Source organism: Urtica dioica, chromosome 12, assembly GCF_054948205.1.
Source record: "Urtica dioica subsp. dioica isolate 48M chromosome 12, U.dioica_male_clone48M_v1_H2, whole genome shotgun sequence".
NCBI classification, from domain to species: Eukaryota; Viridiplantae; Streptophyta; class Magnoliopsida; order Rosales; family Urticaceae; genus Urtica; species Urtica dioica.
In genome coordinates, this window is record NC_142767.1 from 12,147,459 (window position 1) to 12,166,512 (window position 19,054).

The window sequence follows — 19,054 nt, forward strand, 5'->3', positions numbered from 1 at the left end:
TCCTTCCATACGAAGGTCTGGACGTCGATATCCTTGATTAGGGGTAGGGCTTTGGCCTCCATCCACTTGGAGAAATAGTCGGTGAGGACTAATAAAAACTTTAATCCACCAGGGGCGGCAGGCATTGGTCCGACGATGTCCATTGACCATTTCATGAATGGGTATGGGGACGAGATTGAAGACAGCGCCTCGGCGGGTTGTTTTATGTTTGGGGCGTGCCTTTGGCACTTATCACAACGTCGGGAGTGTTCTTCGCAGTCCTCCACCATCGTTGGCCAATAGTATCCTTGCCTTTTGATTTTTATGGCCAAGGCTCTTCCGCCGGCGTGGTTCCCACAATCCCCTTCGTGGATTTCGGAGATAATGCGGGCTGATTCGCCCTTGGAGATACACCTTAGATATGGTCCAGCGAAGCTCCTTTTAAAAAGAACATCGTTGATGATGCAAAATCTAGCGCAAATTTGTTTTAATTTTCGCCTTTTTGACTTGTCGTCGGGCGCGTTTCCCTCTTTGATGTATTTCAGGATGTCGTCCCTCCAATCCCCCACTTCTATTGTCATTATTGTGTTAATGCTAATGGCTATAGAAGGTTGTTTGATTGATTCAACCGGGATGACTCTAGTGAGTCCGGGGTCTGAGGCCAGAGCTGCTAAGGCGTCGGCGGATGTATTATCTCCTCTCGGGATCCTTGTGAGTTCGAAGGCTTCGAAGTTCTTTGTAAGGTCCCGTACTACCTTCACGTAGGCTTCCATACGTTCGTCTCTTGTTTCGAACTCTCCACTAAATTGGTTAGCAACGAGTTGGGAGTCGCAATATGCGCTTACTTTTTTTGTCCCGCAGGCTTTAGCTAGTTGCATACCTGCGATTAGAGCCTCGTACTCAGCTTCGTTGTTTGACGCGACAAAGTCGAGTCGGAATGATTGTTCGATTACCTCGCCATGGGGTGACACCAGACGTATCCCCACGCCAGATCCTTGTTTCGATGAGGCGCCATCTACGTTCAAGGTCCAAACACCCTCGTCGAGGTTGGTTTCGGTCACATTTCTCGGCAACTCCACAAGGAAGTCAGCGAGAACTTGTGATTTTGCACACGTCCTTGCTCGGAATTCGATGTCGTATTCGCTTAACTCTACTGCCCATTTAGTCAACCTTCCGGATTAATTTGGACTGTGGAGGAAGGTTCGCAGCGGCTGGGTTGTCATTACAACGATCGTGTGTGATTGAAAGTACGGTCTTAATTTCCGGGCTGAAGTGACGATAGCTAGTGCGAGCTTTTCCATAGCAGGGTACCTTGTCTCAGCGTCGACGAGGGATTTGCTAATGTAAAATACTGGTTTCTGGTCTCCTCGATCCTCTCGAACCAGAACGCCACTTATGGCAGCGTGCGACACAGCCACGTAGAGATAGAGTGGTTCTCCGATTGCGGGCTTCGCGAGGATTGGGGGTTTGGCCAAGTATTCTTTCAGCTCACGGAATGCTTTCTCGCATTCGTCATTCCATTTTGACTCCTTGTTTGATTTCAAGAGCTGGTAAAAGGGTAAACATTTATCCGTCGACCGAGAGATGAAACGATTAAGGGCAGCTATACGGCCTGTGAGTCTTTGTACCTCTCTCTTATTTCGGGGGGACGGAATTTCGCGCAATGCGCGGATTTGATCAGGATTCGCCTCGATTCCTCGTTGCGTGACCAAATATCCTAGGAATTTTCCGGAAGATACTCCAAATGAGCATTTCTCGGGGTTCAGTTTCATTTGATATTTATTTAATACCTTGAAACATTCCTCCAAATGTTCGACGTGATCATCCTCTCGGAGTGATTTAACTAACATATCATCGATGTATACTTCCATATTCTTGCCGATTTTCTCGGAGAACATTTCGTTTACGAGTCGTTGATACGTGGCCCCGGCATTTTTTAGGCCAAAGGGCATTACTTTGTAGCAATAAGTCCCTCTGTCTGTGATGAATGCCGTTTTTTCCTGATCGTCCGGATGCATAAGGATTTGGTTGTATCCTGAGAACGCGTCCATGAAGGAGAGCATTTTGTGCCCAGCTGTGGCCTCGACCAACTGATCAATGTGTGGTAAAGGGAAGCTGTCCTTGGGACAAGCTTTATTGAGGTCAGTGAAATCGATGCATACTCTCCACTTACCGTTTTTCTTTTTCACTACTACGGTGTTTGCTAACCAATCCGGGTATTTTACTTCTCGGATTGATCCGGCTTTCAGTAGTCGCTCCACTTCGTCATTGATCACTTTGGACCTGTCGGGGCCGAGTTTTCGCCGTTTTTGTTTGATGGGTTTGAAGCTAGGGTCAACGTTGAGTTGGTGAGACACCACGTCGATGCTTATGCCTGGCATGTCCTCGGTGGACCATGCGAATGTATTTTTATTTCTTTTTAGGAAGGCTATTATATCCCTTCTTATTTTTCCTTTGAGCTCGGATCCGATCCCAACATGGTGATCTGGGTTAGATCCATCGAGCTGTACTTGTGTTGTTAACTCGGGACGAGGGGAATCTTGTTCTTCCACATGTTCCTCCCCTCCCTTTGTGTCTTGCAGGGTGGAAACAGTGGTTCCGACAGTCGTTAATTGCTATGGGGCACCGTTCAACAATTCTTTCTTTATTTTGTGGTTGCTCATGTAACACATTCGAGATGCTTCTTGGCTTCCACGGATTTCCGCGATCCCATTTGGAGTGGGAAAGCGAACACATTGGTGGTATGTGGATGGGACGGCTTTCATACCGTGAATCCACGGCCTCCCAAGTATCATATTAAAGGGTGATGGACAGTCGAGAACCACGAACTCGACGAGCTTATTTATTCCGGCTGCTTGGACAGGGAGTTTGATTACTCCCATAGAGGGCGTTACTAGTCCGTTAAAACCGGTCAGCTCTGTTGGTTCTCTCTCAATGTCGATTTCGTCGATGTTCATCCTGTTCAGAGTTTTTCTGAAGATCGCGTCCACTGAGCTTCCTCCATCGATCAGGATCCGAGACACAATGCAGTTTGATACATCTAGTTCGACAACCAGGGCATCGTCATGTGGCGCGACCAGCCCCTTTACCTCACTTCCTTTGAAGGTGATTAACACTTCGTCTTCACCTTCCGTGGGAAGACTAGTGGAGGTGTTCTTTAGCTGACGCTGATGAGCCTTTATGGAGTTTATCGATTCCCTACAGAACTTCGAACCTCCAATAATGCAATCGATTCTAGGTTTTGTTTGTGGCTCGGGTTGAGTATCCTGCTCATCATTTCTTCCCCTTTTTCCGGGAGAAGGGTTTCCTCGGGGTTGTGAGTTGAAAGTCTTCTTCTTGGGAGGGGGTCCCAAGTCAATTCCTTTCAGCTCCCCTTTAGCGAATTTTTCTGCTAAGACTTTTCTCATTGTTTCGCAATTGAGTGTACTGTGGCCATTGCTTTTGTGGAATTCGCAGTAAGCATTAGGGTCTCTAGTCCATTTTTTACTAGTGGCTTCGCTGCGATTCCCATCGTTCACATTGAACGCGAAGCCTGGTGGGGCCTCCGCTTTTCTTTGGATTGTATTCCCTTTCCTGTTGGGTCCTACCCCTTGCGAGTTCCCGGGGATTAGACTTCCCGGTGTACTTTTCCTGATACCATGTTTCTTAGCCAGGAAACTCCTTTCTTCTTCGGCTCTTGCGAAGTTCGATGCGCGGTGAATCGCATCTTCAATGGTAGGTGGCCTGTTGACTATCATCTCTTCTCGGAAACGAGAATCATGCCACAGTCCATTTTTTAGAGCGGTCAAAGCCGAATCGTTATCGATGTTCGGGATTTTTGCCATGATGCTTTTGAAGCGAGTCATGTAGCCTTTGAGGGACTCGGAATTAGTTTGCTGGGTATTCCACAGGTCTGCCATGGTAGCCTCGTCTTCAACGAGCATAGAGTAATGCTTAAGGAATTCGGTAGACAGTTTTTGAAAGCTGCTGATCGAGCCTTCCTCGAGCCTGGAGAACCAATCTAGGGCGGCCCCGGTTAGGTTTCGGCAAACAGTTGACAATATCCTGCCTCGAGTTCGTGTTCATAAAGATGAGCTCGACCCATGGCAATTCGGAAGGCTGTCATGTGAGACTTAGGATTGGTCGTACCGGAATATTTAGGGAGTCGGACCTTTCCCGCATCTCCAATCTTGACCCTACTAATCTCTTTTGAAAAGGGGGTTCGTCCTGTTTTGGCTACTAGACGGTCGATTTCAGGGGCCGAGCTAGTGGCAGAATGCATCTTTGAGTGAACAGCGCGAAATTTGTCGTCTACCATTTTGCGAAACAACTCCATTTCGGTCAGCTCGGGCCTGTTGGTCACGAGCTCGGATCCTCCTGGGGTCACGAAAGCGACGGCAGCAGCAGTACTAGTGACTGGCTGGTTTTGCGCTGGAGCTTTGTCTGAGCTCGCGGGGGAATCAGATGAAGCGGGGAATCGGGCTAATGGGATTTCCCTTTCTTCGGCGCTAAGTGGACGAAGTGCGGGCTGAGGTGGCGATCCCCCCGGGGGAGGAGGAATCCTGCTGGAGCTCGGCAAGGATCCCGGGGTGATCACTCCGGGATGTATTCACATCCCGGGCTGAAATACTGGGTAGGATGATCCTATCCTTGACGGGGTGACCGGGATCCTAGAGAAATCCAAACTAGTCACCGTCGGGAGAGCTCGATCCCCTGTCTCCAGGCTGACAGGTCGAACTGATGAGTTCGCGATTTCAGCTGCAGCCTTATCGGCTGCGTACGCGGCTCTGAGCGCGGCCTGTTCGGCAGCCAGCGATTCCAAGGCAGTCCGGGTAGATTGCTGGAATTCTCTATTCTCGGTCGATCCAGCGACCAGAGTTTCCAAAAGAGATTTGATCTCGGAGGTAACCTCTCGATTCATCTCATTTTGTTCATTTTCGTTAGCCATACTTCGTGATTTGAGATTAACTCAATTCTTCGAGGTTAGAATTCTTGATTTCGAGTAATTTCCCACAGACGGCGCCAAATTGTTGATGTCGAAATCCGTTCCTCAACAATCACGATATTATATCTATTATATTGAATATATCGACTTATTTATATGGTGTGGATCTCAAGAATTCGTCGTAAATGGAATTGAATTTCGGAGTAATAACGAAGAACAACTTAGATAATAATAGAAACGAATTGAGGAAATAACTTTTATTATAATTGATCACGATCGTACATAAATCTTCAGAATATATTTTAGGAATACAGAATATTGAAGGAGCATAAAGATGAAAATCAATGTGCCTCGCGAGATCCGCTGTTTCCTTTATTTATAGATGAGATCGTCGCTCCTCTTCCGTCGATTTAGTGGACACGTGGTCGGTCTGAAGCGTTCTGCGATGCTGTATGCGGAGTGGTTTGGCATATTCCTTCGCGGGGTGATCAGCTCGGCGACCGCTTCTTCCGGACTCGCGGGGTGGTCAGCTCGGAGACCGCTTCTTCGGAGCTGAGGAGGCAGATGCTGCGGGCTGGTTTGTAGGTGTAATCCTAAGCCGAGCTGGGCTTGGTTGGATTTTATTCACCAATCGGGGCCCAGGATGTAAATCGGGCCTTTGAGAAATAGCCCAAATTATAAGGATTTATTATGGTATCCACAGTACATACTCGATCTTTTCCTATTTTCTATTTCGGGAAAGTGCATGAGGGAAGTGTGAACTTCAACTCACTCGAACACTTGAAAGTTTGAGATTACACATCTTTTTATTTTTCGGCTTGTCTACAAGGAGACCTCCCACTCAAATTTTCAAGAGCATATAGATTTTGAACATATGTGATATAGATATAGTTTTGATAACATTTTGAAAATTTATTTGATTTGGACGACAAAATATTTTTCTAATTTGAAAGTGAAAACGGTTTTTCAAAATTCAAACTAGTTTTGTAAAAATTCAATTTCAATTAAACTTGCAAAATCAAAACATTTTAATCTTACACATCATGTTTATAATCTTATGAAAAACATTTTTGCTCAAGAAATTTTTCTCATTAGAGTTCTATAACTCATGGTAATGGGGCTGAAAATCCGGAATTCTAAAAAACTGGAGTTTCGGAACAGCCGCGCACCTCGGAGTAAAATTGCCTTAACTGGCGGCTCCAATGTCCTTTTGACCTGAAACCGGTGGCATTGGACAGAGGACATACAAAGCTTTAATTTGATTCAAGTATCATTAAATTTAGATTTCTGAGCAGAGAGTTATGCCACTTTTACTGCGGGTTTTACTCCAGCTCGAAGAAAAAGAAATAATTAAAGCTTGGTCCTTTTTAGGTGCGAAAAAGAATCGAGTGTAACAGAACGTTTTATGAAGGTTGTTAAAACTTTTATTTGTGTTTTATTAGCAAGGTAATAACAAGGCATAAAAGAAATAACAACAAGCATAAAACGATTCAAGTAAAAATAAGAAACTAGTAAGACAAGAAAACTAGTCACAAAATTTTACTCGAAATTTCTCAAACCTTTAAAACACGTTTTTCAATATAAAAAATTAAAAACTTTTAGAACTGATTTTAATGTGTTTTAATAACATCCCAAACTCATAGAAAATCAACATGATTTTAAATTTAAAGGCATGAGCAATAAATTAAAAAAAAAAATCTAAGATAACAATTCTAACTTGTCACAAAATTAGTAAACTTTCGAAAACGATTTTCAAGCTCATATTTTTAAATACATGTACATGCTAATCTTTGACCATAGCTCTGATACCATTTGTTGGAATTGATCTAGGGTTTAAGAAAAAGTTTAACAATTCGCAAAGCGGCGGAATTTTAAAAAATTTCTTTTCAAGTAAAAACAGTTTTTTACTAACCTAGACAAAGAGCAAGTACATATAAATAAAAACTATTATGAGCATAGAAGTTTACTAACATTTCTTGAAGCTTGAACTTTGAGAAGCTTTTGGAAAGTTTGCAACGCTCGTCTCCTCGCAGCACGTCTCTCTTTCTTTCCTCGGCACCTCGAGCAACCACGAAAGTTTCTATCACTAAATCACTCGAAATAAAGGAATTAGTGAGTGAGCACTTTTAAACACTACGACTTAAGAACGAGTCTTGAAGTCGCAGAGCTAAACTCTAGGTCAAATGAGGACCTAGGTGCCAAAACAATAAAATGAAATTGAAGAGAGAGAGAGAGAGAGAGAGAGAGAGAGAGAGAGAGAGAGGATCGGCCAAGTCTAGAGAGAGAAGCTCTCAAATCTCTTAAACTTGGATGATTCAAATGAAGGTAATGAGGCCTCTATTTATAGGGGAGGTTTTACCTTCAATAAGGTAGTTTCCTCTTTCATTGAATATCACATATTCATGAGCAAATATTGCTCTCATTCCCTTAGAGTCACACGGCCAAACAAGCTTCTAGAAGCCTTTGGATTTGTTTCCTCTTTTGTTCCCTTCCTTACTTGGCCGAAATTCCCATTACCATGTATAGGAAATGTGTTTCCTCTTTTTCTTTTGGCAAGTATCTAAATACATTAATGCACAAAATAATCTCTCTTTCACACTAAGGGCTGCACGAAATTTGGTCTCCCATTCACTTGGGTTGGACGGCCAAAAGCCTTCTAAAAAGGCTTTCTAGGTTTTTCTTTAATTGTTCATGACAACATAAGAAAAGCCCATTAAAAATTTTCAAGTAAAATTCTATGAAATGAAATTAATTCACCAGGCCCAATAAACATGTTATGGCCATGTGATATATATGTCATCATATGACATTGTCAAACAATTTATTGACATTCATTTCATGCCATGTCCAAAAAGACAAAATTACCCTTTCGACAATTTTCGTTATTTTTTTTACTTAGCTTCCAGTTTAACTATTCCTAATCGATGTGATTCGTGACAGTGACCTCATGGACCCAAATGAACAAAGCTTGAGCTAAAATACTTGGACTCAAAAGTTCACAAACCTTTTCCAAGTTTAGCTTAATGTCAACTGACTCCACTAAAGAGTTGACACTGAAAATCTCTCGGTTCAAATGAATTTATTTTCTACTCAAGAATTCAACCTAATTGCAATGAGTGGATCCACAGAATATTATCAGTGTTTACCCTTCATGAATATCATCAGCTAGTCGGGATTTACAAAATTACCATTTTACCCTTCTAGCTGTTATTTCCTCAACTCATTTGTCGCTTGTGAATAAGTTTGAAACAATGTATTGACGAGGAGTTAACAAGTCACATTGTTTCATCCAAAAGAGTCAAGACTCAATTTGGACACTGGCCAGTTCATTTATTCACACTCCAAGGAACAAAGCATGAGGTGATATACATTGCATTTCAGCAATCTTGTACATGAATTCCATATCTATGAGAACTTCACAAAGTTACTCATGACATTCTCACAACTTAGTACTTCACCAATAGGCCTTGTTCGGAATCACATAGTGAGTCCGAACTCTGACTTTCTCAAATGAGAATACTAAGGTGTGAAATGACATGTCTTATTTCAGGATTAAGGTAAGCATGATGCAATTCATACGTAGTGACTTCGAGACATAAGAGGTTAAATGGTTTGTTCTTATCTTGTCTCTAGAAGTGCACTGGTCAATTCAGTACCTTCGGAAGATACCTAGAAGAACTATAGAGTCTCCAACTCTCAATGCCTCATAACCAGACATCATAGATTCTTCTAACAATCATACTGATGTCAATAGTCCTTTGACCCTTAGATTGCGAATATATCGTTTTAAGCAAACTACGAAGAGTTTGTTCATGCAAATCTACATTTGTCTCTTCGTAAGTTGTTTAGTTTGTTTATGGACTAAAGACTAGGGTTTTATCATAAAGCTTCAGACAAGGAAGATTGAATGAACGTTTCAACTTTTTATTAATGAATAAGAAATTACAAGCAAGAGTCTTCATGAGACTTTATTACATCAAATGTATAATATAAAGATTACAACTCTTCTTGTGGGCACCATTGACAACAATAACATTAAAAGCGAGAATGTTAGTGGTTTCCTCATTTTTCTTGATGCATTCAGAATCATCATCACTCCAGTTCACAACATATGCTTGTTGTTCTTCTTCCGGGTATTAGCACACTCTGCCTGGACGTGCCAAAATGGATTCCTTTTGACCTCTCTCCACAATTTTCTTGGCTATTGTCACCAACTCTGTTCCTTCTCAGAAAGTCATTGCTTCTTCTATTATGCATATTTGGTGTAGATTGATGCCCTTGATCTGTTTTCTCTGGTTGACCTTCTTTATGAATCTGCTAAAGTTCTTAGCAAGGTAGGCAATCTGCTCTGACATACCACCATCGTCTTCAGCTTCTAAGAGTACTTTAGCTTTAAGATCTACACCTTTGTTCTTCTGTGGCTCATTCACTTTCAGATTCGTTTCAAAGGTTCTGAGAGATCCTATCAGATCATCAAGTCTCATATTCTTCACATCATGAGTTTCTTCTACAGCAATCACCTTCATATCGAATCGTTCTGGAAAAGATCTCAACACTTTGCTTACAAGCTTTGCATCTTTAATAGGTTCCCCCAAAGCAAAAGATTCATTAGAGATATCATAGATTCTAGCATTGAATTCAGAAATAGTTTAATCGTCCTTCGTATTAAAATTCTCAAACCTGGTGGTTAGCATCCGCAGAAGTTGAGATCTGACTTTATTAGTACCCTCATGAGCAACTTGCAGAACATCCCAAGCTTCCTTGGAAATTTTGCAGTTAGAAATCAACTTAAATATATTCCCATCAACAACAGAAAATATGGCGTTCATAGCTATCGAGTTTCCCACGATATCTCTATGTTGATCTTCTGACCACCTATCTTGCGTCAACGTACTCGTTGTTCCCTTATCATCAGTGACCGCGAGAGCAGTCAAGCTTATTCAACTCAAAAGATGGTGCATAAGTAGCCATGTATTATGGAAAAACCAGATCAAGCAGATAAAAGTACAAGAACATTATTTGTTTCATAAGAATCTCCATAACCCCAAAATGGAATCATCGGTCAATTTCATTATCACGTCCCACAAAGTTAAAGAGTGATGTTGAATTCCTAAAAGTCCCACACTTTCAAAAGGACTCCAATAAATCAAAGTATAAAATCTCATTTTTATCAAGACACTATAAAAGTGAATCATACGAGGTTATGTTTTTTTTATTGCAAATACATGCTTGGTTCCGGGATTTTTTTATACCATATTATTTCAAGACGATGTTACGATGTTATGTAAAAAATAGTGGAGTTTATCATTCAATGTTGATTCTATTATCAAGCCTTTATTTTATCGGTGGAGATTATCAAGTGTTGACATTAAATCAAACCTATGGAGGGCAATATACTTGCAACATGAAATCCATATCAAATAGCTAAGGAACGATAATCTGACAATCAAAGACATAAAGCGTATAAAAGAAACAACAATCCAACCCTCTTTTCCTTATTCTTTTCTCGATGCAGACACTTCAGTTTGTCGATGCGCGTTCGTCGGTCGTACAATAGACTCCGAATAAGTTTCAGAATACGTTTGTGAAGTGACCGACGCTCTGATTAGGAGGTAGAGAGAGTAGAGAGCCGAAAGTGTATTAGGTTTTGGGAATTTTAGGCTTTCAAAATCGGCTTGGGTCAATGCGACCCGCTGGTCAAGCGGCAAGAACCGAATCCGAATGATGATTGACCATGGTTTGGTTTGGGGAAAACCAAAATTGGTCGGGTATTTGCGAGTCGACTTACTTGGGTCAGTGAGGCGGTTTGGATGACCAGTTTCTTTGGATCGCCGGTGTCGGGTTATATGCCTACTATCTATCACCTTAGCTATTATAGCTAATATTCAAGGATGAACTTATTAAATACTATATATTATTTGAATACACAAGAATTGAATGTCATCAGCATTTGATTAAACACTTGGGGCAACTCCAACCTGTGCACTAAATTTGGTGATGAAATCACACAACTTTTGTGTGTTTTAGTACCAAATTTGTTTTCAACTCCAACCACAACACCAAATTCCACCCTAAAAATACTATTCAACATTATTATATTATTGAAACTAAAAAATCTCTTTATTAATAAATAATTATAATATTTATATTTTTTAATTAAGTGATTAAAATTATTTATTACTTGTCAATATTTATCAAAAATTAAAGGGGAATTGACATAACTACCACCAACTCAATAACAATTTCCAATAATCCACCAAACAATAATTTTGGCCAAATATACCACTTGCCTCTATGTGTAAAACCCTAAATACCCTTAAAAAAATTATTCTTTACATTTTATCATTTAATTCTTTCTCTCTCTCTCTCTCTCTCTCTCTCTCTCTCTCTCTCTCTCTAACATCTGATACATTTCCAAAATCTCATCACTCAAACCCACCCAAAACCAAAACCATTCTTCTTCTTTGAACCACGATCGAAATCCTTGCCCAAACATTTCAGCGAACGAAACTCTTTTTCTTCTCCACGAATCTCTTCTCCTTCTCCATGAATCTCTTCTCCTTGCCCAGATTCTACTTGGTTAGTTTCAGCGAATCTCTTTGCCAAAGACTCTACTTGGTTAGTTTCAGCGAATCTCTTTGCCAAAGACTCTACTTGGTTTTTCTTACCATTTATTTCGTTTTTGTGTATGTTTATTATGTGTATGTTTAAATTTGTGGCAAAAATAAGGTTTTCGTGATTCTGGGTAATTTTTGAAGTTGTTCAGCGAAGTTCGTAAGTTTCGTCAGATGTCAACAATTGACATCAATTGTAGACATCTTATGTCAACCGTTGATGTCATATGTTGACATATATTGCTGATGTATAATGTCAACAGTTAACATCAACTGTTGACGTCAACTGTTGACATCTGATGTCAACAATTACTAACTTTGGTTTTCTTCTTGATTTGTACAGTGATGGCGGAAATTTATTTATTATTCAAGTACAGTGGTACTTGGATTAAACCTGGTCGGTATCATGAGAAAGGATATTTCGGAATTATGGTGCCGTCTGAAGCAAACTTCGCTAGCTTTGTTCAATACCCTTATGCCATCGAATCCCCTTATGCCATCAATACTCGAGGAAGGGTGTGATTCGGTCCCAACTCATGAATCGGCAATTCGTTCTACATTAGGATTGGATGACTACTTTTTTAATTCTTTGTTCAGACTACTTTTTTTTAATTTATTATGCTTTGTTCATACTACTTTTGTTTAAGAGTCTATTTGTTTAATTCATTATGTTTTTTGTTCAAACTACTTTTGTTAAAGAGAATCCAGACTACTTGTTGACCTCAACTGTTGACGTTGATGTCAACAATTGACGTCAACTGTTGACATCAATGTCAACATCATCAATATCAACAATTGACGTCAACTGTTGATATCAATATCAACAATTGACATCAATTGTTGATATCAATGCCAACAACATCAATGTCAACAATTGACGTCAACTGTTGATACCAATGTCAACAATTGACGTCAACTGTTGATATCAATGTCAACAATTGACGTCAATTGTTGACATCAATGTCAATAAACAGAAAGCTCATAAATCACAGATGTCAACAGTTGACGTCAACTGTTGACATTGAGTCAACAATTGACGTCAAAACCATTAAAAATAACTACAAATTGATAATTGATATATTGTTGATATTCATTAAACATGCTATCAAAAGCATACCAAAAGAATAAGATGCGAGTAGTACGTGAACAACATTGCTATCAAAAGCATTCCAAAAGATTAAGATAAAAGTAGTACGTGAAACACATTGCTATCTATTGTTTACATTGTTTCCTAATTGTCATAAATCTCCATGTCCGATCCAACATGGGTCGCTAACTTCACTGCCCCGTGCCGGTATAAGTCGATCGTGAACTTTTGCCGGTGCATGTACATCTTCTCTTGTTTGACATCTTGCAGAGAGCTCAAAAATCACATATGTCACAGATGTCAACAATTGACGTCAACAGTTGACATTGACGTCAACAGTTGACATTGACGTCAATTGTTGACATTGACGTCAATTGTTGACATTGATGTCAACAGTTGACGTCAATTGTTGACATTGATGTCAACAGTTGACGTCAATTGCTGACATTGATGTCAACAGTTGACGTAAACTGTTGATGTCAATGTCAACAATTGACGTCATCTGTTGACGTCAATGTCAACAATTGACATCAACTGTTGACGTCAATGTCAACAATTGACATCAACTGTTGACGTCAATGTCAACAATTGACATCAACTGTTGACATCAATGTCAACAATTGACGTTAATGTCAACAATTGATATCAACAGTTGACGCCAATTGTTGACATTGATGTCAATTGACGTCAACTGTTGACATCAATGTCAACAATTGACGTAAACTGTTGACATCAATGTCATCAATTGACGTCAAAACCATTAAAAAACAACAGTAGAATTGACTGTCGTACCTGATCGCCAAGCCATTCTTCTTCGGTCCAGAGTTCTTAGTAAAATGTCTTCAATTTGATTTCAACTTCTGTGAAATTCCATCCCTATGATAATTTATCTTCTAGTGGCTTGTACCAACGCCTTTCCTCATCTTTCTTCTTCAACAATCCAAACTTCAGCAAACTCTCCATTACAGTGACGTCCTCAATAAATTTCTGCCATCACTGCGTACAAATCAAGAAGAAATCCAAAGTTAGTAATTGTTCACATCAGATGTCAACAATTGCTGTCAACTGTTGACATTATACATCAGCAATATATGTCAACAGATGACATCAACTGTTGACATAAGATGTCAACAATTGATGTCAACAAATGATGTCAACTGTTGACATCTGAAGAAACTTACGAACTTCGCTGAACAACTTCAAAAATTACCCAGAATCACGAAAACCTTATTTTTGCCCAAAATTTAAACATACCCAGAATAAACATAAACAAAAACGAAATAAATGGTAAGAAAAAACATTAAAACTAACCAAGTAGAGTCTTTGGCAAAGAGATTCGCTGAAACTAACCAAGTAGAATCCGGGCAAGGAGAAGAGATTCGTGGAGAAGGAGAAGAGATTCGTGGAGAAGAAAAAGAGTTTCGTTCGCTGAAATGTTTGGGCAAGGATTTCGATCGTGGTTCAAAGAAGAAGGATGGTTTTGATTTTGGGTGGGTTTGAGTGATGAGATTTTGGAAATGTATCAGACGTTTGGGAGACAGAGAGAGAAAGAATTAAATGATAAAATGTAAAGAATAATTTTTTTAAGGGTATTTAAGGTTTTACACATAGAGGCAAGTGGTATATTTGACCAAAATTATTGTTTGGTAGATTATTGGAAATTGTTATTGAGTTGGTGGTAGTTATGGCAATTCCTCAAAATTAAAATGTAAATAATTAAATAATAATTAAATTTTGAAATAAAAATTACATTACTTAAAAAACATATTATATTTAAATAATTAAAAATAAAAAAACATACATTTGAGAGATAGATTACATCATACTAGTTATCAGAATTAGTATATTCATTCCACTAAGTGCTCAATTAATGCATTTCAAAGTTCAAAATAATGGAAGGTTTGATACGAGACTAGGGTTTTAGAAGTTCATTGGCCCAGCTCGTTTTTCTTGAGTATTTTAATCGAACAAAATTTTCTCTATAATTCGGCCCAAAAAATGTCTTCCTATATATTCTCTCTGTGGGGCACTCTATCGCTTTTTGTTTTGCTTATGTTACCTGCTAGCAAGTATGATATGTAAAATAGATAAATACAAAATATCATACATGATAATATGATATATCATTCAAAGAATATGTCCACATGCATGGTTTATCGCCTATTTGTTTCATTTCAATTTTTTTTTTAAGCAATCGTATAAGTGGTACGTATAGGGAGAAAATCTTATATGTTAAAAATTGCGGTTTCATGATTTCTTTAGTTGCACTCTACGTAAAAATTATTCACCTAACACTTGCAAAACAAATTAGGGTACATCTCTCTAATCATTAAGTCAACTATAAATTATTTTATACTCTTACGCTTACTTGCATGTTGAGAAATTTAAAATGTCAAACAAGTAACAATGTGGGATTAAATTATCCAAAATCAATTCCATCAATTTGCATTTGGCTTACAAATTAAGCTCGTTTTATAAACACAAAAATTGATAAAAAAAAATGTACGCCAACACATGGACATGTGGTTTCTCCTTCTTTTTTTTTTCTTTTTTTTTTTTTTTTCCCATTCATTTCATACTTGTCTTCTTATCACGTATGAATTGTTTTTTTTTGGTTTGAAGTTTGGACTTCCATTTCACATGATGGGTTGACTTTTACAATTATAAACCGGAAATGGCTGAGTCAGCAATTGGCAGCGTGACGTCAGCACAATATGGGTCCCACCAGAATACTATAACGTACGGCTAATGCACGGCGCAATTTACGTACCCGCTAAATGCGGGAATTTGTGGGTCCCAACCTAGAAGAACTCTCGGATCTCAGTCGTTAAATTCACTTCCTTCTTTTTATTTTAATGTAATTTATTTTATTTTTGAACGAACAAAGACCTTTAATTTGGCGGGTAGAAAATAAGAACAATACTCTGGTGTAAATTTGTGTACCTTTTTTTTACAATAAGTAATATTATTCCAAAGGTTATCTTTATATATAATTATGTGTCCATTAAATATATAATTTTATTTACAGTTTTCATTTGTCAGTCAATTTTTAATAATTTTTTGATAAATAATCTTGACCAAATTTTGTACACGCGAAAATAAACTGAAAAATTATATCAAAACGTTGGTTATTTATCTAAAACTTACCAAATATTAGCGCTATTTATCTAAAATTTACAAAACGTTTTTAATTTTAATTGGCTAATTTACTAATTATTTGTAATTATATATACATGTGATATTGCTCCAAGAAGAAAGATCCATCGCGTCTACTTTCAACTAATTGGTTGTGTAGCGTTATTAATATTGTTATGCTAATTTGATTAGTAGCTTTGTCTTAAAAAGAAAATTGGAATATATTTCTATTTCTAGCAATAGGATGACATTCTATGTTTTCTTTATGTTTTTTTATCAAATAAATTACGAATTGAGTAAACTGGATGCTATACATAATTAATCGCGAAATAAATATTATAAAATAAAATAAAATAGTTTTCTTGTTTTCTTGAAGAGCAAAATGATTTATTGGGAAGAATACTTTTTGCCGAGACTCAATCGCTATCTAATTTGAAAAACAAAAAGGGGTCAAAGTCAATCCTGTCATGATATTACGGCGAAATGCATGTACAAATTCGTTAAGAAAAAAAAAAATCAAAAGAAGGAAGACCAAATGGAAACTATGTACATAGGTATTATATACTATATTGTGAAATTGATAAGCACTAAAGCAAGTTACATTGGATAAAACATTTAGTCCGTACTATTAGTGAATAAGCCAAAGTCCTAGTTGCCATGTAGGCGACAACCTATCCGTCCAAATTTTTCAAAAGAAACAGCCAAAAAGAAGAAATAAAAAGCAGGAAGCATATATGTAAATATTATTTTGAAGTTATTGGACTTGGCACAACTTTCAAATGAATCAATGCGTTCATATCAGCCTTGAGCTCCTCCAACGCTTTTTAACTTTAAGACCCCACTCCCATTATTATTTTAATTTTGCACAATTACTAAATTTCTAAAGATTTTAATTATATAACTTTTCTAGCGAGAAAAAAAAAATGTCACTGTTCTGTCAAAGAAAAAAAAGGCTCAAAAGCAGAGTTGAATGTAATTACTGCCAAAAATAAAATAAAATAAAATAAAGGAGTTTAACTAGAATGCAAATGGGAGACCAAACAGCATTAATTAAGGGTCACAATTTCATTTCATACCTCCCTCAAATTTCACTTTTTGACAATTCTTATTTTTTTTATAATACTCTTTATTTCCATCTCCCTGTCTCTTTTTCTCGGTGCATAAATAGCAACACATCCTTTGTTTTCTTTCCACACTCAAAACCAACAAAACTCTCTCTCTCTCTCTCTCTCTCTCTCTCTCTCTCTCTCTCTCTCTCTCTCACTTGTTTCTTCTTTCTTCACATTAAATAAAAAAAGAAAAGAGACCAAGTGAGAAAAATAAAAAGAGCCATAGCATGGCATCCATCTCAATTCTCATACTACTATCACTAGCCGCAATCAGCGTAGACGCCCGAATCCCGGGCATCTACAACGGCGGATCGTGGCAAAGCGCTCACGCAACTTTTTACGGCGGCAGTGACGCGTCAGGCACAATGGGTACATTTTTATTTCCCACTTTTTATTTTATATCTATATAATATATAATGATGCATCACTACACACATGTCAGTCAAAAAGTCAAAAAATCTGACGCTGTCAAATTCCTACTATTGGTAATTAGGGGGCGCGTGCGGGTACGGAAACCTTTACAGCCAAGGGTACGGCGTGAACACGGCGGCTTTGAGCACGGCATTGTTCAACAGCGGGCTCAAGTGCGGTTCGTGCTTCGAAATCAAATGCGCCAACACACCTCAATGGTGCCTTCCGGGCAGCCCTTCGATATTCGTGACGGCTACCAACTTTTGTCCGCCGAACTTCGCCCAACGCAGCGACGACGGCGGCTGGTGCAACCCGCCCCGCCCCCATTTCGACCTCGCCATGCCCATGTTCCTCAAAATCGCCAAATACCGTGCCGGCATCGTCCCTATTACCTACCGCCGGTAAATTTAATTTAAAAATTTTATAAAAAAAAAAAAATCACTTTTAGTAGTTTTTATTTTTTGTAATTAAGGATTAATGGGTTTTTTTTTTTTTTTTTTTTATTATAGGGTGGCGTGTAGGAAGAAAGGAGGAATAAGGTTCACCATAAACGGGTTCAAGTACTTCAACTTGGTTCTGGTGACCAACGTTGCGGGTGCAGGGGATATCGTGAGGGTGAGCGTGAAAGGGTCCAAGACTGGGTGGATGAGTCTGAGCAGGAATTGGGGTCAGAATTGGCAGTCAAACTCGGTGCTGGTTGGTCAGTCACTCTCGTTCAGGGTCACAGGCAGTGACCGACGCACTTCCACCTCATACAACGTTGTCCCTTCCAATTGGCGATTCGGCCAGACTTTCTCCGGCAAGAACTTCAGGGTCTAAATCAATTTCCTAATCATACTTTTCATGCTTTTTTTCTCTATTAATCGTATACATACATGATATAATCCTTGTTGTGTTTGGGTTTGGGGGTATAATTTTTGTTGTTGACATTTTGGGAGGTGAAAAAAAAAGAAAAGAAATATCTGGAAGTGTAAAAGAAAGAAGAGCTGAAGCGGCTTCAAAGGCACATGGCCCGCAGCTTTCTTATGGTGTGTTAATTTGCATACTTTGTTCTGATAATTAATTTTTCTTGTTTTCGTTTTAATAATTATGATCTTTATACATTAGTCAATGTGTTGTTCATGTGACTATCAGCTTCATCTTCTTCTTAATTTCTTAAAGAGTGTGAACAAAATTCGTACACTAACACTACGCGCGAATAACGGTACATCACGGTAGAAAGCATGAACTTCGACACGCAAAAACAAATAAACTCGACATCAAGCGTGATTGCCTCTCTTTTTGTTTAATTATATAAAATAAAAATAAAATAAAAAATATTATACGCAAAAGGTGCATGACATCAACGACTAGCTCAATCAACCGGATATAATAAAAATACTGAAATCTTACAAAGAGATTATGAATTCAAGAGAAATGGGGTGAGATTTATCATTGAATGAAAACTAGTCCAGGACAATATTAATCCTTTGCGTTTGGAATCCATTTAATTTTTTACTGACTTACCGGAGTTTTTTGTTTCATATGGTCTGAAATGTTCCCGTGCTAACAGTATTAGAGTTTCAGCTAAATCGGGACAGAACACTCTATTTTAGTTCATTCCAGCACAATTCATTAATAAAAAATGTAATAATAAAGTTCTGAAACTAAAATATATCCTAATGTTAATGCGATTTCTCGGATAACATTCACGGGACACTAGTCGAGGTGTCGAGCTTGTGACGTGTCTCGTTTTTAGGTTACGAGCGTCGAATCTCCTACGGTTCCGGGAGCATCGTAACGAATTAGAATATCT

At 38.6% G+C, this 19,054-nt stretch overlaps 1 protein-coding gene across 1 annotated transcript; it reads left to right on the forward strand.

The window, feature by feature from the left end:
• The first annotated feature begins 16,961 nt into the window (after nucleotides 1-16,961).
• On the forward strand, nucleotides 16,962-18,346 carry LOC149379159 (expansin-A4-like). The gene is made up of 3 exons (XM_089603298.1): nucleotides 16,962-17,217; nucleotides 17,342-17,660; nucleotides 17,769-18,346. The coding sequence occupies exons 1-3, from the start codon at nucleotides 17,076-17,078 to the stop codon at nucleotides 18,076-18,078; spliced, it is 771 nt and encodes a 256-aa protein (XP_089459424.1). The 5' UTR covers nucleotides 16,962-17,075; the 3' UTR covers nucleotides 18,079-18,346.
• Nucleotides 18,347-19,054: the final 708 nt, after the last annotated feature.

Coding starts and splice junctions, on each gene's coding strand:
- LOC149379159 (XM_089603298.1), top strand. CDS start 17,076: ATGGCATCCATCTCAATTCTCATACTACTATCACTAGCCGCAATCAGC. Junction 17,218..17,341: donor TGACGCGTCAGGCACAATGG/GTACATTTTTAT, acceptor ATTGGTAATTAG/GGGGCGCGTGCGGGTACGGA. Junction 17,661..17,768: donor GTCCCTATTACCTACCGCCG/GTAAATTTAATT, acceptor TTTTTATTATAG/GGTGGCGTGTAGGAAGAAAG.